This window comes from Ostrinia furnacalis, unplaced genomic scaffold (assembly GCF_004193835.3).
Source record: "Ostrinia furnacalis isolate ACB-3 unplaced genomic scaffold, ASM419383v2 OfSCF6505, whole genome shotgun sequence".
In the NCBI taxonomy this organism is placed as follows: Eukaryota; Metazoa; Arthropoda; class Insecta; order Lepidoptera; family Crambidae; genus Ostrinia; species Ostrinia furnacalis.
Window position 1 is genome coordinate 91,052 of NW_021136744.1, and position 27,958 is coordinate 119,009.

Genomic DNA, 27,958 nt, shown 5'->3' on the forward strand with positions numbered 1-27,958 from the left:
AAAATATCTTAATTACATTTCCGATTGCTGTTTAGGAAATGTGTAATTTTCCTAGGAAATGTGTCTAATATAATTTACATCACACATTTCCGGGTGATTTTAGGATTTATACACAATTCCTAGGAATTGTGTACAATGACGGATTTCATACATTTCCTGTAACATATATAAAAATGAAACCCGTTTCGCGTTGTCACGGCATCACGTGTGAACGGCTGAACCGATTTCGATAATTCTTTTTTTTAAATGTTTGTAGAAGTCCAAGGATGGTTCTTATGGAAAAAAATATTAAGAAAATCTCTACGCTAAGGCGGTACGAAGTTCGCCGGGTCAGCTAGTGTGAAATAAAAGTTTCGCAAATGTTTTTACATGTTTTATTTAAAAATCAAGGTGAATAAATAATTTACTTAAAACAGACTTTAATTATCATCTGAATCCAATAGATAACATGACTTAAGAAAAAAGTAAAGCAAATTATTTACTGGTAGGCAATATAGCAATTTTTTCTTCGCTACTCCATAAAATATACCATTGATAAGTATAAATGTTTACATACGAATATGTATTATTTAGTTACATATCAAAAATGTATGACACAATCTTAATAACATTAATATTGGGCTAAAACTTAACATTTGTATTAAATCAGTAATTTTTAAGGCTTACATTGGATGCCTTTTAGAGTAGGCGCACACCGTTGATTTTTCGTCGGCCGATAGTTTAGTCGGGCAGTTGATCGGTATGGGCATGTATTGGGAGTGCGCACACTACGACGATTCGATTTGGCCGATTCTTCATACAATTTAAAATCGGGCACAACTATTGGCCAACTAAAAATCAACGGTGTGCGCCTACTCTTATGGTACAGAAAGTATCAAAAGAGGTTTTTCAAATCTTTGGACTATCACTACTTTTGATGCTAACTGTCCAAGCAGTATTAGTAATCTCCATTTCAGTCATATTCTCTACATCATAATTGATTCACTGGTTCTGAATCCGGGTGAAATGCCGTTCGTTATCCTTTTCGTGGGGCTGGCTAACATTAGGTAGTCGTCGTCTTCTTCAAGCTTTATTTTCATGTGCGTGTATTGCGACTCGTTGTCGCCGTCCTTTAGGAAGTCTTTGTACTCTATGCATAACGGCCAGATTATCTTACCGGATCTGAAAACAAAAATAACAATGTGAGATTGTAGTCAAATTAGAGATTTTCTGATAAATTAATTGCTCACTACTGGCAACCTAGACATTTGCATGCTCAACTACTATTCCAAAATTCGCGGTTCGATCGACTCAGAAGAGATATATGAGACAAGATGTGAGTATCAGGCCTTTGCAATGTTTGGTCAGCATGGGGTGTGTATACTCGTGGCTGTGGTAAATTACAACGAGTCATGCTCCAAGAGCCTATTTGAGCTGATAATGAAACCCATCGGTAAGCGTGGGGAGTGTAAGTCAAATCAATCCTTCTCTTGTTGTCTCTTATAGCGGATCGAGACCCGCATCGAAACTGAATGGTCTATCTGCCTCTTGCAAATTATAAAGGATACATAGGGTTCCTGCAGTGGTGACAATGACCTGATGACGATTATGATTATGTTGATACTCACACAGGCAGCGTGTAGGGATCATACGGGAACCAATCATCATAATCTTGAGCAGCCGACTGCAGCGTGTGTCGCGCGTTCTTCTCGATGATAGCTTGGCAGTACACGACTTGGTGCGCGCGCGTCACTGAAGAGAATGCGTGCGTCACTTGCGGTGGACACGTGCGGAGCGGGTTCAGGTTGCAGGTTACTAGACGAGGGAGGTTGAGTGACTCGACGAAGAGGAGATCTGGAATAGAAGACTTGTGTTAATGCTAAACTTTGTGCATGCAGTGTGGTTCCGGCAGAATAAGGCAACGCCCACTGCCACTTGATTTTAGCAATTCTGCGAGCTATGTCGGTTACTTTGGTTCTCCTGCGGATCTCCTCATTTCTGATTCGATCACGCAGGGAAACTCCGAGCATAGCCCGCTCCATCGCCCTTTGGGTGACCTTGAGCCTTCTTATGAGGCCCATAGTAAGCGACCACGTCTCAGATCCGTATACCGATGATCTGGTAAAGGTCGCGGGAAGAGCCTGGATGCGGGCAGCGCAGGACCGTTCATTGTGGAAAACCTTGGGGGAGGCCTTTGTCCAGCAGTGGACGTCATTTGGCTGAAACGAACGAACGAACGAAGGCAACGCAGCCTAACAATTAAACACGGGACCCACATTTCCCGTGGATGTAGTACCTACTTATCTTCACACGAAACAATGTTAATGAAGTTGTGGTTACTGCTAAAATTGACTGAAATGTTTGATCGCCTCTATTAAGCTTTAAAATTTCCAAATAATGAATGAGGGAGCTAGACATTTCAAAATCGAAAAAAGATCAACGACAGCTAAATGTAGGTTTTGGCGGTTATCATACTGCGGGGCGACAGATTTAATCATTGTATGCAAGTACCTCAGTTTGTATAGAAAACACGCGCGGCACTTTGTGAAGTGACAACGCGTCCGCGCGCGTGTTTTTATATGAAAATCACGCGCTCCGCGGCGGAGCGCGGCGCAGTGTGATAACCGCCTTATAATGACATCAACTTTGATAACTGAATGATGTACTTACTTTCTTTGTTCATGAACAGGTGATGGTTTTTGAACGCGACCAGATAAAAGATGGCGTGGCACACAGCATGGAAGGAGCCGTGCACTTTGGTGTTATCACACGCCGCTGTCGATTCCTGCGTCGCCGTAATATACGAGTGGCACCATTCCGCCATGTTTCTTAGGTAGTGAATCAGTCTGGAGTTAGGAACCCTGACGCAGCGCGCTAGTAAACCAGCCAGATGGCTGGCAGCTGTCCGCCGGGTCGCTAAGGCACCGGGTCCCAACCCGTGAAGACCTGCCGCCACTATCCACAAGTTGTTCAGTATACGGTCGGCGCATTGCTGGTTGATCGATATCGTGTATAGCAGCAGGAATTGGACGTATCTGAAAACAGGGTAAAATTAAGTTGACGCTATTTTTCAATTAATAAGTTATCTAATCAAATTAGCACTTGTTACTGTCTTTTTGTTAGTGACTTGTAAATTGATGACGTCATCATTCATAATTTTGATTTGGAAACTAATCTCATCTAGTAAAATGTACGTAATACTGCCAGTCACTTATTGAATGCTACAATTACAAAATAACCCTAAGATAGAAACATAATACTTACTTTATACCATAGGTTGGAAGAACAACTCTTTCGAAAACATTGCACAAGATGTTCAGTGCAGGATCTCTTTCCTCTTCGAGCCATTTCAACATTTCCAACATGCAGTAGTCCAATGAGTCTGTAAGAACGTCTTGCTCGTCCGTGTCCATTTCAAACAGTGTCTCAGCCGGTACTCTATTCTTTGATCGGTCTACTAAATTTACATCCATTATTACTAATCTGTAAGAAATAAATTGTGTCAAATATTTAAATTATGATAAAAATAGGTAAGGTAAATTATGATTTTTAGAATGCAACAATTTATGCTTATAATGCATTTAAATGTCTGTTTATACAATAAAAGCCTTTTATTGTTTTTAATTAAAAGCAGACTAAAATATGATATAAGTTCAAGCTTTACCTGCTAACTATGGTCGTCACAATTTGTTCCTGAAGTAGTGGTATGTATTTGCTCATCCATATTAGATTGTGTATGTAAGACCTATTGATATAGCAGCCTGCTTTGTAATACGGAAACCCATCTATCACTGTTTGCATTAGGAGATCACTGGACCTGAAATTATTTGGATTAATTTATTAGTAAATATTAAAATGAAAATATTTCTTGTGTTTTATACTAGCTTATTCATTCATTGACAGTTTCAAAGTGAAATGGAGAGTGCAAAAGCAAACTACTCCAATGGAATGAAAAGTCACATGAATTTGATTCCAGAACTAAGATGGTAATATCTTAGGTAATTGACGGAATCTGACTTGACTTGGCAGGCGCGGATCCACCGTTGTGGGCACTGTGGGCATGCCCACAACCCTAATTTGCTTGTTTTAATTATGATCTATTGATAAGATCGATAGGCATGTATGTATGTCCGGGCATGTAGTGATCCAACTCTCACTTTGCAAATTTTTGGTGGTTTTGCCCACAACCTTTTTTGAGGGCTGGATCCGCGCCTGTGACTTGGTGAATCATTCATTCAGTCAATAGTTTGTTTGGAATCCTTTTAGATAACAGATGTATCTGTTATGCATCAATTGTACAGGATTCGTTCATTCTGCCAGTTTTTAATGACTTTTTTTTATCTTATGATCTATATTTTTTAAAGTACAGTTTTATTTTTCTGTAGATTCTTCTATTAATTTTAAAGTATGTGGCTACTTTTCTTACCCATTTCTATGGTTTATCTATAGAAGCCTTTAATGATTAAGTGGTCATAGACAACAATCATCAAAGCTTCTGAAGGGCCATATTTGGTAGAACCTCTCATTGTGGTCTTTTCTCTACTCTTTAGTGTCCCCTGAAGATTTTCACCAACTCCTAGAATGTGGAGATAGCACAGAATTCCAGTCACTTATCACTGAAAACATGATCTTTATCATTCAAATATTGTTTGTGATAGTGACATCTGAAATCTAAAAGTTGTTTGATTTCTGAATAAAATGCCACCATTTTACGAAATGGTAATATAAGTATGACTGTGCATTATTTATTGTTATAATGTATCTTTTTTTTTCTGACATAAGAAATCAGAAAAAATTTAAGATACTTATTTCACAACAATACTCTTGCACAATATATTTTAGTAACATAAATAAGATTTCATAACTTTTTGCAATATGTAATGGTCATTTTCATGACTACTGTTGATCATACAATCAATATTGTTGGGATTCATGGTTTTTTCTGAGAGTCACTCAGTTGACTGAACTTTAATCAGACCCACTGTTTTTTTTTTTCCAAAAAAGAAATAAACAAGGTAAAGAAAGTACTTACATAGGCATGATGGCTACAATTTGTGCAATAACTGTGTGGATATTTGACCATTTCATCACTGTTTCTGGCGGTGGACTGTCTTCCCAGTTTTCACCTTCAGCTGAAAGGTTAAAAGAGAATTAGCTAGTTCTAGGATATATGATGCAAAGTTCATGATAGATAAACTAGTCATAGCAACTTACCTTTGAACAACTTAATAAGACAGGTCATCACACTCGCACAATGGTATGTGTGCGCAGTAACCAAGCTCAGTACAAATCTACTGAACAGTTCCACGAGATCCTCCCTCCGGCCGGCAAACTCAACACTACACACAAGTTCCACATACTGTTTGAAGTCACGTCCTAACAGAACCACACAAGACAGACTATCTTCAAAGAGAATCTGATAGTTTTCGTCGTTCAAAGGAATGTCCTTCAGAACTTTTAGCAAATCATTGTATGGCCCAGTTTTTTTCTCTCTCACATAGGCTAGCAAGATTTGCTCTACTTGATTTTTATTGAATTTAAATTTTTCTCTGGCTACAGCTGCCTGCCGCTGCAGGGTTTTACGCATCAGAGTCGAAACGGACTTTTGTGCTGCCACTGCCATTGTAGATAGTAAATTCTACTTCTTAAGATCGGATGACACTGATTTTAGGTACTCCACTATTTCCGGCTGTCTCAGCAACTGAGCTTTCTTGTGGTTCAGCACTTCGCGCAGTATGTTGCTACTGTCTTCGAAAGCGGGAACGTTTACACTTTGATCAAAGCTCGTACTTGGTTTACTGTAACTCAGCGAAGGCTCCACACTTTCCGTACTTCTTTTATCTTTCAGATACGACTGCAATCTTTCTAATACCACTTTATTATCACCTTCTTTTCTTTCACCACTATAACCTTCTTTAGACATTGCACAATATAATATTTACATTGTTGAAGTGTTTAAAGTTTCAGCACTTGATGGATTAAAATTCTAAAACGTTTTTTGTTTATCAAGTTACTTATTTAATAGTAAATAAAGACAATTTTAGAAAATATAACACGTGCGTTTCAACTATTCACATCGCGCAAAAATTTATGACGTTTTACCTGCTGATGGATGACGTTTCGTTCGTGTACTATTACGTACTCTGNTTTATTCAGTATTAATATATTCTTAGTTTATAAGAAACTTTGTGGTCTTAACGTCTCCCTAAATACCATCTAAGTGTTCATTAATGTATGACCATGATTTGTCAAAATAATATGCTACCAGTTTTGCAACAAATCAGTGTATATTTTTATATTAATCTCATTTCATAAATAAACACATATTTTAAAACTAATTTGTTCTAATGCTGACAGGTGCAGTAGGTTATGAATAATATTTTGTGATGGATGGATTGAAAATAAACTTTGGTAGATAAAATCTCACAATATGGTGTATTAAAAAATATTATTTAAGGTTTTGTGATTTATTAGGTCAAGATTGTTTCAACAAATTAATTTCAATATTAGTTGAATAAAAATTAATTATGTTGTGTTGTGTGTGTATGTGCATAGGCATAGGAATCTATATATATGTTACAGGAAATGTATGAATTCTAGGAATTGTATACTATTCCTAGGAAATGTATACAATTCCGAAGCTATTTAGGAAATGTATAAAATATTGCTTCAGAGATTTTTTAATACGCACATATCCTAGGAAATGTATACTTTTCCTAGGAATTTTATAGAATTCCAATATTGTATTAGGAAATGTATAAAATTAAGCGGCTCAAGCGCGGTCGCGTGATCGGGTGCCCCTCGGTACGCCTAAAATTTCATTTAGCCAAACCACATTGGCCGATAGGTACTTTTAACTCATAATTATTATTGTTNCACATTGACTCTACTCGGACTTATTTGCGAAATTTGTGTTTATAGCCCCTTTTTGTGTGAATAGCACGTTAAATACCTACAGGTAAAAATTATTTATCTTATGCAATGTAAAAACCTTTTCCCTATCGTTTTTCAATGTGGATTTCTTGAAATTAAAGACGAAAAAAATTTTTTTGATCGTTTATTATTACAATTTTTTTTTCAAAATATCTGCTTAGGCAACGTATACACTCACGACATTTTATTCTAATTTCGACTGTTGTCGTATGCAGGCTCATTTCTCTTTTTTTATTACTACAAAGGCGTTTTCTATTCGTTGTTGTAGTTCTTCTATTGTTTGAACTTCCATTAAGTACACCAGTTCTTTAGCTCGTCCCCAGACGTAAAAATCTAACGGAGCTAGGTCTGGGGAACGTGCAGGCATATACAGTGGCATAGGGCCATCTCTTCCAATCCACGAATAGAAAACGCCTTTGTAGTAATAAAAAAAGAGAAATAAGCCTGCATACGACAACCGTCGAAATTAGAAGAAGATGTCGTGAGTGTATACGTTGCCTAAGCGGACATTTTGAACAAAATTTGTAATAATTAATAAACGATAAAAATAGTTATTTTCGTCTTTAATTTCAAGAAATCCACATTGAAAAACGATAGGGAAAAGGTTTTTACATTGCATAAGATAAATAATTTTTACCTGTAGGTATTTAACGTGCTATTCACACAAAAAGGGGCTATAAACACAAATTTCGCAAATCAGTCCGAGTAGAGTCAATGCACTAATTTAAGGAATTTGTGAAGTTGTTGTTATTATTTAAACTAGATTAGTATACCGTTTGAATGGGGATAGACTAGAGAAGTTTTGATAAAATCCGAAGATCACTATCTCTTTTAAAAAAAAATTATAGCCATGTAAACTTAAATATTCAGTCCATTTTTAACTTTTCGGAAAACTTCAAAGCTGAATTAAAAAAAAAACTAGATGATATTTGCCAGTAAATTTAGATTTGATGCAACCCTACATCAATGCACGTCAAAACAAAATATTTACTTTGAGGCTACGTCTAGTGGTTTTTTTTAAAATCGAAATTAAATGATGCGATTTGGGTATTTTGGTGAAATTACTAAAAAAATTAATATAAAAGTAGCCACCTGGCATGGAACGTGTTATGGGGGCTGAAAATGTAGGAAATGACCCATTCTATCCGCCAAATCATTTTGGCACACGATGCGCCAAACACCCTGTATATTATGACATGAGCATTAAACAAACAGCATAACAAAATATGGAGACTCCATGGAAACTCCTCCAAGCTATTGTCTGTGTTGCCAGTATATATTTTAATCTATCAAGGTTTTCATCTCTTTGGTTTTCATAATACATTTTCTAATCTGTGCGTTCTCATTTTTGAGTTTTGGGAGGGGTGGAATGCGTGTGTATCTATTTCATAATTCCGATTTGTGGGACATTAATCTTAATAAAAATAGTGTAATTTATCAGTGCATACTAAGTTTTATTGCGAAAATGTGCTATGTCAATCTATATAATCATTAGTGCTATACGAGTTCAGTTTCTTTCTTTTCTATGGGCGTAGATAATCATGCAAAATGGCCAACGATTTGTGGTCATGTACCTGTTGTACCGAGGCTCTGACTTGCTGGCTGCGCCTGAAGCTGTCACCGGAGGAGATAGAGCAGAGGTACAGAAGCAAAGAGATCGATAGAATATTGGAGAAGGACAAACAAACGCTGCGGCGACAAGTGAAGTTGTTACTGCTCGGTGCGGGTGAAAGCGGAAAATCAACATTCCTGAAACAGATGAGGATAATACATAAAGTGAAGTTTGAGCCGGAACTGGTGCGGGAGTACCAGCACGTGATATACCAGAACATTGTGAAGGGTATTCAGGTGCTGGTGGACGCGCGGGACAAGCTCGCGATCCCATGGGAGAACCCACGGAACCTGGACGTGGGTCAGCAGGCGCTGCACTTCAACAGCACGGCGTCGCTCGACAGCCGCCTGTTCATGCACTACGCGCCGCACATCCACTCCCTGTGGCTCGACAGGGCCATAAAAAGAGCCTACGACAGGCGGAGAGAATTTCAATTGGTGAGTAACAAATGACAACCAATATTTACTGTGTAAACAAGGTTCGAAGTTTCCACTCTGACTTTCTAGTTACATGGCAAATGTACTTTTCCATGTTGTACATTTTAGTCATCATGCAATTAGACTTTATTTACTAGTTATTCATGTAGCAGGAACATACAATTTTATTGTTCAAGTGAGAAAACCATGTTGTTTACAATGGTGCATGTTTAGTTTTGTTATAAACTCTTTGTAGGTACATACAGTGATGATAATAGTGAGTAGTTCTTGTTGATGTATTGGAATTGAGTTAATACCAAATATTTTTTGTTACTATTGATTGTTACATCAGCATATTATTCTTTAGAGAAACTATTGTATAAATTTATTAATTCTTGTTTGGTTTCTTTACACTGTATTGAAAAACAAACAGCAAAGGTACCTCTATAAAAATACTAGTAGTGCTTAATTATGTGTTTTGCTCACTTAATCATTAGGTAATTCCAACATAATATTAAATATTTCATCAGTCCCACAATAGACCACAAATATAATAAAACTTTCATTCCTTTGTATTGTTCCTTTGATGGTCGGTGCATCAGTACAAATGACAATGCAGTTTTATGCATGCATTATAGTATTTTATGTAGGATGTTTTCCTCGTCACCTGCTAAGCATAGTTACATTTATTGTAATTAAATCTGTATTGGTTGTTTGCCCGGCTTTGTCGGACACCTGTGACACCGTTGGTAGAGTTCATAAACTAGACAATTTCTTTATAAATTGTTTTTATTATTTTTACTATTGGCAATAATACAATATTATATTATTTCGATATAATAATTAGAGATGAAACGGATAGTTGTTTGGCCGGATACCGGATACCGGATATCCGGCCAGTTGCTAGGCCGGATAGCCGGATATCCGGCGGCCGGATAGTTGGCCCATTGTCTCGTTGCATGTCGTGACGAGTTTAGCGCCGCACAAGTGCTTCGAACGCGATCAGTGGGTCTATTAGTAAACTAGACTAGTCACACTTTTCGAAAATCGAATCAGTCCGAATAGAATGTCAGATTTTGCCACTTGTCTAGGGGGCAGATCAATTCGAGGGATTTCGGTTGCCATCGTGACTGTGTGATTGAATAGCGAAAATTAAATTAGTTTACTTGCTGCCTAATCTGACTGAACTGCATCATGCATGACATCAGACCATCAGTAAAAAAAAGATCACCTATTTTATTTGGGAATATTTCGACTTAACAGATATTTACTATTTATGTATTCGTCATTAGAGTGAATAAGCCCAGAAAAAGAAATTAATTTTTTGAAAGGTCTTAATATGGCTTTTTTGTAACTTTTTGGACTTTAAATAAAAGCCGCCATTATTATAAGCCATTTTATTGGATTACTAATGTTTGGCCAAAAAACGTTTCCCAAATTATCACATCGCAAACAACGTTTCGCAAACTTTCATTTGGCAAATTTTCATTTGGCAAAACTACTTATTGAAAATGTTTAATTCGCAAATGTCGTTTTTGGCATATTATTGTTTAGTAAATTATTGTTTGGCAAGGTATGTTTTGCCAAATATTTCATTTGGCAAAAATATTTCACGATAAACAATTTACAAAATAATTTGATTGATGCATAGAATGGAATACAAATAAGCTTGTGGTTATTATTTTGTTTCGTGGGTAGTTAATATAATTTCTTTTCTATACTAATTTTCATATTTCATTCTTTTTATCGAAATTTTCAAATGATTCATCAACAATAAAGGTGATTCTAGCGCTCGGCGGCCGCTGCCGCGGCACGCTTCGCTCGCCTTCGCGCGTTAATGGTCACTGTTCTAACCTAACCTAACCTACTATTTTCTGCAATACCTACTTTCTGCAACCATACTGTTTTCTGCAATCTCTTTGTTTTACGTACAATTCTTGTGAAAACCATGATGTGCCTATGCTTTGATTTGTGGGTAACGGTCGGTAAGTATCTGAAGTGTCAATTTGACGAAACAAATTATTTGGAATATAATATTTGGCCCAATAAAACATTTGCTATTATATAAACATTTGCCAAGTAAAATTTGGCCAAATGATTATTTGACCAAATGAATTAGTTGCGAAAAGAGCAGTTGCTAAAAGTTCATTTGGGAAATGAAACTTTGGCGATAAGTTGTTTGCGAAGTGAAATTTGGCGAAAAGTAATTTGGCCAAACGGAAGGATACCCATTTTATTTATATTTACCTCAAAGATTAATGTATTTCATTTTATTAATAGGAAATTGTCCTAGTTTTTTAATATCCGGTATCCGGCCGGATAGTGAGTTACTATCCGGTATCCGGCCGCATAGTAAATTTAGGCCGGATATCCGGCCTACCGGATAGTTGCCGGATATCCGTTTCATCTCTAATAATAATGTACGCTATCTAATAAGATTTTTTTATTAAATAGTTATTGCTTATAAAAGGATTACAAAAATCCATCTACCTACTTAATGTTACAGTTATATTTCTAATTAGTAAGAAAACAAATGTTTTTCTATTTATCTATGGTTTCATTCACTGCCATTTTATTTTTCTAGCTTGTCCATATTTTGTTATAAGTGGCTGCTAGTTTCTCCCCAGAATTTGAGTAGTAATCCTTACTTCCTCTTTTTTAATTCAGTGTTACATAGTTAATATTTACAGTCATAACAATAGTGTAACATTTATTTTTTATATCACAAGCACATAATGTATTTATTGAACCTACTAGCTTTTGCCCGCTGCTTCACCCGCGTGAAATTTTGTTTGTCACAGATCGTCATAAATTATAGCCTATATGTTATTCTGGGTTATTATAAACAATAACACTGTAAAGTTTCATCAAAATACATTCAGTAGTTTTCATGTGAAAGAGTAACAAACATCCAGACATCCAAACTTTCGCATTTATAATATTAGTAGGATTAGTAGGATATACAACAAGCATAAAATGTATTTATTGAACCTATTAAAGCATGCCATAATGGTCCCAATTATGGTAAAACCTTGATTATTATAAAACTTATCTGTAGATAAAATTTTACCTCCTACCTATGTCTTTATTATGCATTACTGCCTTCTTGAGATGCTTATTAACTTTTGGCATTGACTGTGTTTTGAACAAAAATACCTACCTAAGGTTTTTTGGTCATGTTTTTTTTTAACTCGCTGTGATCTAATCCTAGCAGTATAGGTATCTTGTTTTTATATTTTAACATCCTTATAGTTGTTGCTTGTTGAATCAGCATGTTATTTTTTTATTTACTTTAATTGCTTTTACATGCAGTTTTTTCGTCCACGTAGTATTCGCTCTTCTAAAAAGTGTTTATCACGCGTCTCGCGATCCTGGTACAAAGATATATCCCCTATGAATCTTATGATATGACTAAATGTAAAAAAATGTACTATAAGCTTCCCTTTTATTTGAAGCTTTTCAAGTTTTTTGGCGAAAGATAAACCTATCCAAGGTCCAATCTATCTTAGACCAAATTAAAGTTTATTTGTTACGAAAATCCTCGTTTTTCATCTAATTTGATTTTCTGCTCTTTAAGTACAATACGTAGCTATGAAGCATACGCCAAGTTTATTGTAGTATCAAAATATGAATGCTACTGATGAGTTTTCTGATAGCAACAATCACTTGTTTTGAAAAACATTCATATCGACACTATCGGTTGAACTGTTTAAAATAGCGCAATTAGATTTCCACAGTGTTTCTTTGGAAACGTCGCTGGCATAAATAAAATAATTGTAATTGCATTCCTTATCTCATTTGATTAGTCACTGGCCGGTTGCGTCATGCGTCATGCTCAAGCCTCCGCACATGTGAGGACGGTATCTTCTCTAGGGTTGTCAGGAACTGAGCAGACTCTAGCTTAAGGCATACTTAGCTTAGTGCTGGAAGAATAGTAAAGAGCCTCCCCCGCTTTTTCCGTGGATGTCGTAAGAGGCGACTAACAACAGGCCTACCCAATTTGACTAGCGTAGACCAAATCCTCTATAACCCTGTGGTAAAATGCAGGATTGGATGGAGGTACGGTTTCCACTACAGAAGAAGAACTCTCCTGTCTGAGAGGAGAGTTGTTCTTCTGTAGTGGAAACTAAATGAACCTGATGATGATGATAACAAGCTGACTAACGACAGGCGCAGGCGCATGCGAATGAGTACCTTCGTGTAACATTAACGACAACCCTATACTAAATAATATACAGGCTGGCTAGTAAACAATTATAAAAAAGGTTTTAATTCAATTTAAATACTTGGTAACCCTGTATCAGCGACTAGATTTCGTAAACGAAATTGTTACTTTGATTCCGTTCTTAGGATTCTAGGTATTTCTTTACACAATCTAAATCGGTTGGCACCATTTAACTACGATCAACCAAACGATACCATCGTCCTTCTTAAAAAATATGTACCTTCATCTTTTATTGCACGTCTGTTCAAATGCGTAGAATTCGTGTTTTTTTCCGTATACCAGGAAAATCGTTGTATTATTCGTTATGCACGTTTTCTGTGAGAAGATTCCTAATTTTTTCATTATTACTAGGCAAGTCCTAGTAATAACTCGAGTGAAGCTACTTTACCACCTTCACTGCACTTTCTGCAATTACCGCTGACAACGTCATTTGTACTAGGCACACATCTATAGGGCCAAAGTGTTTTAACTCTCATGCCAGTTCATTAATTACTTAACCGCAGAACAATGCACAAACTGCAGTGAGGTGTCATTCAGCGTTGCCAGTTTTTTTTTTCGCCAAGTCGGAACTTTGGTACTTTTTGAGTGAAAATAGCGGGATTCTTCCGTCAAAAGCGGGACATAGTAAAAAAACCTATATAATCAAAGGTTTTCATGTATTTATCTTTTTATTTGACTTAAAATTACGTTTACCTGACAATAGATAGCAAAAGTAGCCATAGAAAATGTATTTTAACAAAAAAAATAATATTTTAAATCAGATTTACTCTATCGTTAAATTCGTCTTTAGAATAAAAAAAGATTTTTTTTTAAAAGTTTTATACTTTAGAATAATATGGCGTTTCAAACAATAGTCTGATGAAGTGAGTGTCTCTCTCGGAAAAGCGGGAGCGAGCCTGTCCCGCGCGGGACATTTAAATTTGATTTAAAAATCGGGACGTCTGGCAACGCTGGTCATTGCAACCTGCAGTTGAAGGCGTATTTTCATCAATGAGTCATGAATGCCATTTCGATATCACAGTATTTTCACAATCCTCCTGATAATGGTTACATTGCTTTATTGGTAATACTAATTACTGGTTATCTACTACGCAATGTAGGTACTTTTGTATGGGGTTAAACTTTTCGTAAACCCTTGCCGTGCCTCTGAAGGTTGCAATTATCGTTCTTTATAACACAGGTCCTAATAAGATGCAAATTGCTCCAGATTTACGAAAAGGGAATCATTATGGTTCGGATTGACTGGTCAAGGTAAAACGATGATGAAGGTTAGTTCATGATTCCACTGGATTTTGCGCGTTAAAAATGTAACGAACAATTTGAGGAATTCAAAGAATTTACTGAGACTTTCTTACTCTCACAACATAGCTCCTTTAGTAGGATTCTTGAATGAACCGATGCTAGTCTCGTTATACCCTTTAAAAATTTTGACGTCATTGTACTTGTTTACATTAGATAATCGCAATAAGTGGAACTTTAATAGTTCCCAAACGAGTCCGCATCGCGCGGTAATTAGGTCGACTCATAAAGTGTTGCTAGCGAAGTTAAAATTAGTAATTTAGCCGCTAATCACTCACTGCGATGGGTTTTGAGTCCCTAAAATAATTATTTTAAAATGGTGGAGGTTATTAAAAGAAATTTAAAATGAAGAACCCGTGAACAATGCTTGGTGGTTCCGAATTGCTGATAAAACAATTTGACAAGTGCTTGCATATGTTATTGTGACTCTTAGTTACTCTTAGTTGTAGCATTGTTATTGTTTTCTGTTTTATCTTCATTTTCGTCGTGTTCCTCAATGCAAATATGGAAAACGAAGATGACAAAAGCTGTTAGTTAATAAGGCTTTTGCCATTACCAAATGCAGTTTGACCTTTACAATAAATAATAATTTTTGGGAGCTATTCAACGTGTAGGTTCTCTCAAATTCTTTCCTTCTCTGTCTGTAAAACATTATCTTGCACAACATTATCTAAATTACAGAACCGCACTCGAAATTGCGTTTTTCCAACTTTTTAGATTAAATAATTGAGTGTTTTCGTTTTCTGCTCGTTTCATTCGCGGGTCACCTTAACGCCTAATCGTTTGGGATCACATGGTCGAATGGCCGAAGATCGCTCACGCACGTCTCGCTTGTTTGTCTCGAAACCCTTTCTTCAAATAAAGGATTAAACCCACTCGTGTCGCGTGTCCTCTTCTTATACGTCATACAGTTCTGGCTCGGATCGTATGCACTCACCTTCGCACCAGTAAATGTGTCGATCAGTGACCCCGACACCTAATTTACTGCGTGTGCGCAGGAAAACTAATATTTACGAATATTTTGGCGCGTTTTTTATGGCCGTGAACCGTGTCAATTTTAAGAATCGAGCCATGTTTTACTTTTCAGGGAACTCGTTCCTAGAAGAATCTACTAACGATAGGATTTACTTGTTAATATGATAGGAATCAATATTCCAAAAATAAATAGGTTACTAATAAATGAATCAGCTTTTGATTTCGTTGTAACTGCTTTGTTGATTGAATGAATATCTCATATCCAAAAATGTTTTAGTTTTTATTAGGATATTTTTCGGCAATATGCAATGCAGTAAAATAGTAACTTTCTATCTCTATTCATTCTTCAATCTTGTTAGTTTTTACTTAGTAACCCTTTTATGGGGTGTTTTAGGCGTATTAGCTGTATCGACAGAAGTACAGAATCCAATGGAGATAAATAGTAGAGCGACAATCTGCCACGAAACTAACATCAGTCCATAATAAATGCAGTGCAATAAGAATATATTTTCCTAGAGATCGGTATTTATCGATTCAGAATGCCAGTCCTCGTTGCCGTGGAGTGGTGGCTATAAAAGCCTTTGTTCACAGTCATCGGCCATACCGTAATATGCAACTCGTTCGTTCAATAGATTCCTTTGGTTCTTATCTCACAGGAATGTGTGTTAATTAATGCAGTCTTCATACGGCATTTTGTTTGCAGTTTTAAAATGATAAATGAAATCTTTTATATGCCATTATTTTACTTGCTATCTTCTGTGCATTTATTTTTGAAGGCGGTTCTCGCTACTCGATGCATATTTCGCAATGTTTGCTATGTCTGAATCTGTCTCCAGTGAATCGTAATGACACAAATTACTTAATAGCTATTTGAAGTAGCAGTAATGAGTTAAAGTTTACACATACCATACTCATTTTTAGCATTTTTACCTGTTCGTAATTAACCTAATAGCTTGTTAGATTAAAAACTATGATCTCTCGAAAGGGAGAGTCTATCAAGTTTATTAGAAAACAACAATATTATACATATTTATTTCCCATCAATAACAAAGTAGTAGTACTTTACAAAGTCTATATGATTTGCAATTAAATAGTCAATTACACACCTACATCAACTTATTACTTTTAATACAGGATTACCATTATCGTAAAGCGCTTACGCATTCGAGGTATTATTGTTCGGTATTTTAATGACTAAGTGTTTGGATTTAAATTAATGATGATTTAGTAATTTGCTATTATTATTATGGGCCCTTCTGGGACAAGCTCTTTATTTGAGGCCATTAGAGAGTATAAGAGTAAAAATGTAATGAAATCGATGGACAATTCTAGGTTACTTGCTCTATTCTGAAGATAGAAGGCCTTCCGTCAGAATGTCAATTAGTGCCTGATGCCGCGGCTTAGTATCGCATTGCCCTAGATTCTTTACCGCACTTCCTTCCACAATGCAGTATATTTTTTCATTCATAAAACGTTTCGACGTCTACGCTAGTCTATAAATATGCAGTAAACATTCGTTATACACTTGCGTTCGTGGAAATTTACTACACCGCTTGAGATTTCATTAAAAATATCTAGCTAGAGGTTTAAAGAAAGATTATAAAAACATGTACATTCGGTTCGGAGTTAATTTTACGATGAAAAACTGAATGCATGTCTATTGGGGGTCATACAAAGTCCACCGAGTTATTCTTTCCTGCAGAAATAAATCGAGCATGTTATTTACGCCCCAGTCCGATTAGTCATTCATGATTCTCCTGCTTGCCTGTTTCTCGTCACAGTAAACTTTTCTCCAAAATCCCAGACAGTTTTCCAAACTTATCAACAACGCCTTTACCTTGTTTTCCAAATATCAAGCTGAACTAAAAAAAAGTTATTGATAATGTTACTAATTTTATTAATAAGATACAAATATTTATTAATAAGTGACATACAATGTCCACAATGTTGTCTTCTATGTTGTTTGAGGTGAATTGAACGGTTGTAAACGTGATCATTTGATAGGTAGATCGATGCTGCCAAGCCAAATTAGTAACTGCTAATCCTTTAAGACTACACTCGAATCGAAACAATGTCTCATTTCTTATAGTGACAAAGTTCAAGTTCAACCACGTAAACTAAGTAAACTAACGGGCAAAAAAATCTTTTATTTTATTCTGCTATTGTGTGATGTCCTCTTTGTGTCACATTTTATGACACCTTATGTATCTGGCTTGCCGCGTTCGGACTAGTATACTGTTCTTCGCGAAGCTTGTTAGGTGCTTGAAGGAAACCTCTACACTAATCAGTTACACCAACCATAGGACTAAATTATAGTTCTTTACTTATGTCTCAACGAAATTAAACCCTAAAACATCTCCACTTTCCAGAGCGACTCAGTAAGTTACTTCTTCGACGAGCTGGAGCGCATAGCCAGGCCCGACTACGTGCCGTCCCACCAAGACATCCTGCACTGTCGGAAAGCCACCAAAGGCATCACGGAGTGCACCATCAACATCAACAACGTCCCCTTCGTGTTTGTGGACGTGGGAGGCCAGAGGACACAGCGGCAGAAGTGGACGCAGTGCTTCGACTCGGTCACGTCGATACTCTTCCTTGTATCCTCGTCAGAGTTCGACCAGGTGTTGTCTGAAGACAGGTGAGCAATTGAGCATTTTTTTTTAAACAATAGTGATTTGGTTTTGCACAAATTACTAATAGTCCCGTTAGCACCTCATACTAAATTAAAATGCTTGTGTCACGATTGGGCTCACCACAATAGCGTTAGCGGGGTTTAATCCTTCAAGCTCCGCGAATCTAGACACAATAGATAATCAATTGTTATGACATTAATTAATGCCGTCTGGGACTCAATCGGTTAAACCCGCGATCCTCGGATGACGAGTCGGCCAGTCCGATCCCTTCACCGTTCGGCTATCGTGGATTAATTACTTGAAATAGTTAATACGAAAATACACCTTTTATTTGCTTTCCGTCCATGGGGATACGAATATTAGGTCTCCCCAACCCGTCTAGGCTAGCATGGGGAGTGTAGGCTAAATCCTTCATTTGCCTCTGAGAAATTGGTCGTCTTCCTGCGTTGACATGCGAGAGAGGCATTAACACGTTTCACACTTAATTAAAATCAATTTTGTTCATGAAACTTGCAATTGATTCATCGTTATTATTACGAATTTCTATTCTATTTACAATCTCTGTTATACCACGCGTGAAAGAATCCGAAAATGATTTAGAACAGCGATTAATACTTATTTTTCGTATTATTAGTTTATAGTAAATGTGTCGATGTTCTAGCTCAATATTGTCTCCTTTGCTTATCAAATATTTAGGAGATCTACTTGTAGTGTTGTTGTGTGGTAGGTTACTAGGAAAATGTGCCGTCGTAGTGAATAATTAATGCCTGTATTGACCTGCTCTATGACCATGACAGTGATTATGTAAATGCTTGAATTTCTAGTTGTGACGCGCTGTGAATGAGGTTTACGTTGAGTGGCGACGGTGATTCATAAGTTTATGCATAATTAAACAAATAAGCATATCCTTTTGTTCCTATTGCGATAGGCAAAGTTGTAAGCTGAGGAAATATGGATGATTAACACCTTTGTACAGGTTTATTAAAATAATTGTTTTCCTTATTATGTATTAAAGCTTTGCACGTGATTTAGAGAATTTGTCAGTCCCGTAAATTACATCGTAAAGTTAAATATGCTCGTTCCTACCTATAGTAAAGTGTATGAACAACTTTACGTATATTGTGTGTCTGCTTGCGTCTTAATTTGTTAGTTTTCTCAATGAGCCACTTCCCGCCGATTAGCGGGTCATTGCCCCACTCACCTCTATGTGATTCTTGACCGTACTACGAGTACTAACATGGACTCTTATTAATAAAAAAACATATTTGTATGCTTTTAATTATGTACAGACGACTGACGGCAAACACGGTGGCCTTTATGACTCTAGTAATAGAGGCTTTTTTGCAACAAAAATGTAAAATCTGAGGTGCTGTCATCTGCAAATTTCGTCAATGCACAGACAATGGCACATCAAGCTAGTCACTGTGCCATGTTATGTTGTTGTGATTGGGTGCTATTTTGTATTAAAAAATATATACAGTGTGAGTCACGTTAAAGTGTACATATGAAAATAGATGAAACTAGACCAATTTTTATCGACAAAAAAGAGGTCAAATTTTTTTTAGATTTTTTTATTTTTTTATAGAATTTTTTTTCTTCCAATTACTTATTGTAAAGAAAACGTAATAACTTTTAAACTAAGCGGTATATCCTGATAAAATAAAAACAGTAATAATGCTAAATAGCAGGCGATACTAAAAAAATACATACAATACACAAAAAATGCCAACAAGTAATAAAAAATGATACTTTTTGAAAAAAATCTGCTTAAAAATTCGTGTTTTTTTGGTTATTTGATAAATTTCTCCAAAAAATGCCCCTATAACAGGTGGTTTTTATTGTTGTGTATTATTCTCTATCGTATTACCTTTGTAAAACCAAAAATTGCATGTCTCTATCTCTATCACAACATTTGCTATGATAGTTTGAACAAAGGCCTACCACAACATTATTCTCCTCTACAGTTAAGGACAATTTTAATTTTAACTAAAATGCTTATTTTACTTCGAAATCTTTTGTTTTTACTTGAAATCTAACTTGTCTTTATCAAAATTACAAATCTAGAGCCATTTTCAGTTTCGTTGTTAACGAAGCGTTGAATGGCGCGCCCGGAGAGGCTTAGTTCAAACGATCATAGCAAATGTTGTGATAGGGATAGAGACATGCAATTTTTGGTTTTACAAAGGTAATACAATAGAGAATAATACAAAACAATAAAAACTACCTGTTATAGGGGCATTTTTCGGAGAAATTTATCAAATAACAAAAAAACACGAATTTTTAAGCAGATTTTTTTTCAAAAATTGTCATTTTTTATTATTTGTTGGCATTTTTTGTGTATTGTATGTATTTTTTTAGTATTGCCTGTTATTTCGCATTATTACTGTTTTTATTTTATCAGGATATGCTGCTTAGTTTAAAAGTTATTACGTTTTCTTGACAATAAGTAATTGGAAGAAAAAAAATTCTATAAAAAATTTTAAAAAAATCTCAAAAAAATTTTGACCACTTTTTTGTCGATAAAAATAGGTCTAGTTTCATCTATTCACATATGTACACTTTAACGTGACTCACACTGTATAGTCTGAATATAAAAAATATTACACGACTACGATTAACTATTATGTTTTTTTATAACATGTCAACTGCAGAATCCATAGAAGTTTTAACCTCACAATTGCACAATATTTTCCCCTGCAATGTTAAATTCAAGAAAGGTGGCGCGTAATTGAAACCTTTCAAGTGACGTCACTCAACATCGCAGCTCGTTTCAGTACCTCTAGTAGGAAAAACTTTCGAGTTCGTTTCGTTGCGTATTCAAAGTGTCATCGAAAAATTTTGTATGAAAAATTAAACAGCGCCCCCTAGGGCGGCTATAATATAGGGGGCGCTGTTTAATTTTTCATACAAAATTTTTCGATGACACTTTGAATACGCAACGAAACGAACTCGAAAGTTTTTCCTACTAGAGGCACTCAAAGTCGCGCCTTGTTTTCGCCTCGACCCTTATTTAATATTCGTGCCAAGATTTTGTTACGAAGTTAATACCGCAGACGTATTCATTTTATTGTGAATGGATAATATGTTTTTGAAAAGCAAGAAGTGTAAAGTGCGTTTCCTTAAAAATAAAATGTTTTTACTCGGTTACCTTGATACCATTGACATCTATAGGTACTATGACGTGCAATTGTACCGTTATGTTAGAAAAACTTTACGAAAAGGTACAACTCAGAAGTTATTAATAATTCAAATGTCTATTGATGTCTTCCGTATGATGGACGTTCAGTCGACAGCAAATCGGGCTAACTAAAAATCTTACCTATTTAATTATTCCTTGAGGACTTGTCTCAATGGATCTACGGATGGTCTAAAACGGTGTTAAAAAGGTGCTAACAGTGATTATTTGTTTATACGAATATGATTAAGCAACCCATTTAATATGCTTGTGATCTCCGCAGTGAGATACTCATTCAGTCTACAATTGACCTTTGACCTATCTTTATCTAGGAAATTACAAAATTACTTACGTTCGGGTCGACAGTCAAACTCAATAAGCATTAGGCTCACAGTTGGCTCTTAGTTGCGAACAACTTATTGATTAGGTCTAATTTAGACAATACATTATCTTGCCTCCATCACGAAATCGATTGGACAATTTCCTTAATGCCCAGTTCACGTTAGTGGCGCTTCAAATTGTATTGTTGTGAGAAAATATAGAGACCTTTGACATTTCAGTATTGGTGCGTTATACAGTATAACTGTACTGGATCTACGCCTGGTAAAGTGAAAGATCCAGGCCTCAAAAAAGTTTATGAGCACGTTACAACCACCAGATTTTTTATAAATGTCATTAGCCTGTCACCTCGATAGACCGTGAATTTTCACGTCATTATGACGTCACAGGTCTAGTAGGATTGTGGGCATTTCCATCGTGTCCACCACCATATTATAGTGGATCCGGGCATAAACTACATATGTACAGGCATATCAAATGTAGCTTCTTATGTAGTTGTGATAGAGTGCTATTTTGCAACAAATATAATGAAGCAACCCATAACTATAGTTTTATACGCTGGATGTCATCGGCCCTTGTGTCACGTGACCTAAATAATAGTTCGAATAAAAGTGTCCCATGATAGTGTTTAGCTACAATTAAGGGTAATTGGTTTTTTAATTAAGGAATAATAGATACTTAGCTGTATCGTGGATTACTAATTAGTTTCCAATTTTATTAGTTGTTTGTGTACTGCTCTACAAATTTAAAATTACTCCTCGTTAGGGTCAAACACGAAAGCCGGTCGTCGATCCAAATTGCTAGAATATTGGGTAGACTAAAATATTTCATAACTAGCTTTCCGCCCGCGGCTTCGCCCGCTTGGAATTTTGTCTGTCACAGAAAAACTTTATCGGACGCGTCCCTGTTTCAAAAACCGGGATAAAAACTATCCTATGTCCTTTCCCGAGACTTAAACTATCTCTATGCCAAATTTCATCAAAATCGGTTCAGTGGTTTAGGCGTGAAAGCAAGACAGACAGACAGAGTTACTTTCGCATTTATAATATTAGTATAGAATATATAATATAGTATAGAATAGATGTGAATATATGCAACAAAAATTCGTGCGCATTTATAATGAGGGTTTTCGCGATTGAAAAATCCGCCAGATGGCAATACATAGACGGGAGGTCCAAATGCTGCGTGATTGGTGGATTTTGACATATCTGTCAATGTCATGTCAAAAATAACCAATCATGCAGCATTTGGATCTCGCGTCTACGTATTGCCATCTGGCGGATTTTTCAATCGCGAAAACCCTCATTAAAAGCGGATAACAGGTGTGAGTTAAGAAAAGTACATCCACCGGCAGTGCGAGGCCGGTATAATTCTGTCTTATTATTCACCTAGATTTATAAGATTGCACTACATCTTTCATCTAAAGACAGCTCATCGTTATGTATTTGTTATTGCATTAATTTAAGATCGTTTAAATTCTTCTCTTTGTAGAAGTTTATTTGTGAACCAATTTTGAAGCTTCTTTTAAAAACTGTCCCATTGAGTACTAATATTTATTATTAGCATCCGTTTGCAGTTGTCGATTCTGTTTACGAGATGGCACTGACGGTACATTGAACGGCAGTGTAATGTTTAGCAATTGGATAGCTTTTTCGTATTTTTATCTAAGAGGCTTATTGATAATTTAATGATATCGGTTTCAGCAAAGTACCCAAATACATTCTTTAACTTAGATTAACGTAAACTTCGTGTAATATCCGTATGGCATGATAAGATTTACAATAATTCGTATTTACTCTTACAAAACAATATTCTAATAATGATAAGGTATCTATTACACATGTTTCGGGCAGGGCTTTTATCGCCATGGCTGTAACGCGTGATTTCAACTAGTTATTACTATTATGTAAGCTACGATGCTATTGCTATGCCTCGTTGAATAATTAGAAATATTTAAATTACATTCAAGCATAGTGTTCTGTAGTTTAGATTTACCAGTTCAAACCTGTGCTCGACACTTAAATAATGCTTGTATAAATGGTTTATGTTTAAACCCTTTCAAGTAAGGTAGACATATGCTAGGAGTGGCCGCAATAATCCATCCAGTGATCGATAGGGCTCGAACTAGCGAAAATCGAATTAGAGGGATCGAAATAGAATGTCGAATAGGCAGTCAGGTGTCGATACTGTTGGGCTATTGTCGCCTTTTTACTTTTTTTTTATCCACAACGAAGCTCTTGGCCTGTATCTCACTTGACGGTAAGTGACGATCAGGCCGAAGGTGGAAGCGAGCTTCACCCGGAATCAACCACGGAGGAACTGGCTATCTTACCCCCTAACTGCCGGAATATAGTTCCAAAATACTGACCTGTCCTATGCATGACATTGACAGTGGGGCGCCACCGTCAATACCGGATCGCTGGTTCCGATTTTTGCCATGTTGGAAACCATATAGTTGAACGATGGTAGCGCCCCCCTGTCATTGAGTTTGGTGGGACAGTTCAGCGTGGGTCATCTATACTATTGTGTCTGTGTGTGTACTTTTTGAATAAAGACATTTCAAAATTTATTCTCTCTGTTCACAGAAAAACGAATCGTCTCGAAGAGGCGCTAAACATCTTCGACACGATCGTGAACAACGTGAACTTCAAGGGCATCTCCATAATCCTCTTCCTGAACAAGTCGGATCTGCTCGCGAAGAAGGTGGCCAGCAAGGAGACCGACATTCGCTGGTACTACCCCCACTATAGCGGAGACCCGCACTCCCTCCGCGACGTGCAAATGTTCCTGCTAAACATGTTCGCAAACGTCCGGCGGGAACCAAAGACAACGCTCTACCACCACTTCACCACTGCCATAGACACGCACAACATCGAGGTAGTCTTCAACTCCGTCAAAGACACCATCCTCAACCGCAACCTCGAGTCTCTCATGCTGCAGTGACCGGAGCGCACGCGCCCCCAAGCTCGTGATACCTTGGCGATGAACTCTAGCTATCACTCACGATCCAGCGACAGCGAGGACGCGTTCAAAAGACAAATATGTGATTTTTATTTTTTAGCCACGGTTGTAAAATATGTATGTAATTCGACGAATATTTATTCGCCAAAGATGTTTGGCTCATGTATAGTTATCTAATGAAATGATAAAGTTTGTATATCAGTGTATTTATGACCAAAAAACATAGATTTTGCACTTGAAACGTATTTTGAACACTTTTTGATGAATTTACGTATGTATCTACGCATGTACTCGTATTTACGTACAAGGGACTAGGTGTAACCACAGGCTGCATTATTGTACTAGTTTAGACGATTTGTATAACCTTTAAAGTTATTGGTCTTAGAAAAATTGATAAACGAAGTAGATTTTACGCCTAAAATGGTACTCAAATTACTTTTTTCGCCGCTATGGTGAGATTGATTCCTATTAGGGGTTACGCACACCTATCAACTCGTTGCCTGCTAGACATCGTTCTGTCTTATTTTGCGTCTAATGTCTATGTTACTTTTAAAAGTGCGGACAAAAACGCAGAAATAAGACGTCGTTGTCTTTGCGGTGCGGAGTTGAGAATAACTCTTAATCGAGTCATAGTATTGCAGTGCCAACTTAGAGGTGAGATTGAACTGTAGATTGGCTATATAAATTAATATATCAATTAGATGTAAAATAAATTGCTCTAACGGGGTGCCACATATTCGGGGAGCTCACGAGTGCTCTTTTTATAAAGAGAAGACTTATTGATACTCCCTCCGGGGAATAAAAGTGTACATAGGTTTGAAGATGAGTTAGATTTGCTCTGTGATCGAATTTTTGTAAAGTGTTGGCTGTAAACAGCAACGAATGTACGTTAAATGTTGTTGAGGAATCCGAGTCTGACATATTGACGCGCTCAAAATTGAAATGGTTTACTGTGTCGTTCCGGTCCAAGAGTCTCCGTAAGCAAAGCAACTTCGCTAAACATACTTTCGTTTCGTTCGGAGGACTTACTTGAGTTAGAGAAACCATAAATATTCGAAAAATGTGGCATATTTTCTCATCTCCATACATTTGGTAATGATCAATTTGAATAGCGAATGTTCCTTTGTCTATGGGCCAAGAGGACCAAACGACCTTTTTATACGATGCGGTTTTAGTTTTCTACAATACGTTCTGCAGTGTTCTACTCTTACGAAATGTTCCGTCCCTTGGCACAATTTAATGCAAAAACGTGTAATCTCACTAGCTTCTATCTTGTATATTTTAATTATACATTTTTGTACAATTATACATACATAATTTGTAATAAAGGGCACAAAGGTTATGTTAATGATTGATCGAATTCGACTATCAAATTCTCAATCGGGTCGTCCGATAAAAGGTTATTTTCTTCGGCAATGCATAATTTCGATCATAATAATTATACTCATTTAGTTATAAGTTTCGATAAGCTAAGTGTATTTATTTAAAGCTTAGACGTTAAAAAAATTATTTACGAGTTTTAGATAGAGCAGTATCTATTTATTCACTGTAAATTTTTATGAACAGTTTATCGAGGCTATGTGTATATACCTCTTAATTTTACATCACTCGGTGTTAAGTAGTTGGTACGTCGCCTGTACGCTAGGGATGGGTTTGACTCGCAGGAACACTGAATGCATTTAATAGTGCCATCGCGCGATCTGGCCGCCGGCGCGAGACCGCAGGGTCCATTCTCCACACGCTGATCTAACGAGGGTCTTGCTCTTGGATTAATTACTTCCTTACTACTCTTATTAATATGAGTGATTCCACTATCAAACTGCTATAGCACAAGAATATTCTCCCGTTTGAGAGTTCACAATCACCCGTTTTTAAACTGCTCCTTTTGTATTTAGCAGTTATTAACAAAATACATTAAGATGCCTTAATATTACACGTAACGTTTTACCAGATGTACCCGATAGGTACACTTAAAGAAGTACAAAACGAATTTATATGAAGTACTCTTACATGTTTTATAGTGGACAGTCCCTAGAAGATAATATTTTATTTGACACTTATATTGACCAACTTATAGTTTGCTCCATCATTTTGCCATATGAATATCGCATATAGTATATAAGAGCATGCCTACATTCCTTCGGTAACATCAACTTTTCGAAATTGAACTTTGTGATCAACTAGTACCTATATTAGCCTGAATTTTGATTTTTTTAGATTATTCAGTGTAACCAATAAGTACATTACTGTTCTCAAATTTAGAAAAGCTATATTGATCTTATTTTTTGTTCAACTAATTTTGATGACTTGATTTGATACATTTTTTATGTTGTATGGGTGTAAGTTTATTTGGTGTTTGTCGTATATCTAAACGCACGGTTTACTCGTTTATAGCAATAAATTAAAATGTGTAAGTGAAGTTTTGCGATTTTCTATTATCTCTAAGAGATGGTTGATTTTGACTGGGAATTGTTTGTATAGGCAGGTGTTATAAGGAGCTGGTAGCTGGATGTCTGGTGCCACTGGCCAGTGCCTTTGGCGCTGACCTGGCAAGTAATATGCCAGTAATCCGCCAGTGAGACAGGTGCCAGCTATTGACTCTAAATAAATCTGCCTTTAGGTTATACCACAAAAGGTACAGGTAGCTCACCCCTCAGTAAGTTTGTAAAGAATGCAATGGGTACAGGACCATATATTTTGTGTTTTGTACCTATGTATATTCAACAAAGATGTCCAGTAAACTTTTTGATGTCCACTTACGCCTATTGAGGAGTAAGCCTATCGTATCTCTGTTCTAGTTTAATTGTGTCTGATTGTATTCTAATGACAGATATCCTGACCTTATAAATTATACTATCATCTCACTTATTCTCTAAGTAAAACGAAAAAAGATATGTTAAAAAAACAATCAATATTTCACGTTACATTTCATTCCAAAGACAAGTATGTTAAATAGTTTTTCTGAAATATAACCACTGTAATGGAAACTAACATTATGATACCAAAGGTCGAATTTTACTAGGCATTCCTGAGGTGTTTTAACTGAATATTTAAAATCCTATAATGATACTAACATTATGTTTAAAGGGCTTGAGGCTACTGCTAAATGCAGAAAATTGTCAGCAGTATTTTTGACTACCACTGTATATACAGTCATGATTTCATGATTTGGCAATATGTATAGTAAAACAATATTTTAGGAAGTTAACCGGTTCAGTGCCCTCTAAATCGTCATTGTTCACTTATCATCACGAGAGTTCAGTGCCTGTAGACAAAACATTTGCTGTCGATTACCCTTCGTGATTGCTTCGTTAGGTAGATACAGTAGATGTGCGACTTTCTCGAACTGAAGTCGATAGCGGACGCTACGTTGTCTAGGGGTACTTTGAGTAGAGATTGTCATGAATTATT

General features: G+C 36.4%; 2 protein-coding genes across 3 annotated transcripts; one reads left to right on the plus strand and one right to left on the minus strand.

Annotated features, from left to right (window-relative positions):
- Window positions 1-366: 366 nt before the first annotated feature.
- Tif-IA (RNA polymerase I-specific transcription initiation factor RRN3 homolog Tif-IA) lies at window positions 367-5,602 on the minus strand. Of its 2 annotated transcripts, XR_003656673.1 has the most exons (8): window positions 5,194-5,602; window positions 5,012-5,111; window positions 3,644-3,796; window positions 3,244-3,462; window positions 2,650-3,014; window positions 1,608-1,833; window positions 861-1,161; window positions 367-681 (listed from the first exon to the last, which is right to left on the minus strand). XR_003656673.1 is itself a non-coding variant. In XM_028317847.1 (7 exons), exons 1-7 carry the CDS (start codon window positions 5,600-5,602, stop codon window positions 966-968), a joined length of 1,668 nt encoding a protein of 555 aa, XP_028173648.1. In that variant the 3' UTR covers window positions 768-965. The 2 variants fall into 2 exon arrangements, 1 of the variants encoding a protein (XP_028173648.1); XM_028317847.1 differs by lacking the exon at window positions 367-681 and having other exon boundaries at window positions 768-1,161.
- Window positions 5,603-8,243: 2,641 nt separating this feature from the next.
- On the plus strand, window positions 8,244-27,741 carry cta (Guanine nucleotide-binding protein subunit alpha cta). The gene is made up of 3 exons (XM_028317829.1): window positions 8,244-8,961; window positions 17,809-18,077; window positions 24,172-27,741. Exons 1-3 carry the CDS (start codon window positions 8,461-8,463, stop codon window positions 24,527-24,529), a joined length of 1,128 nt encoding a protein of 375 aa, XP_028173630.1. The 5' UTR covers window positions 8,244-8,460; the 3' UTR covers window positions 24,530-27,741.
- The last annotated feature ends 217 nt before the right edge of the window (window positions 27,742-27,958 follow it).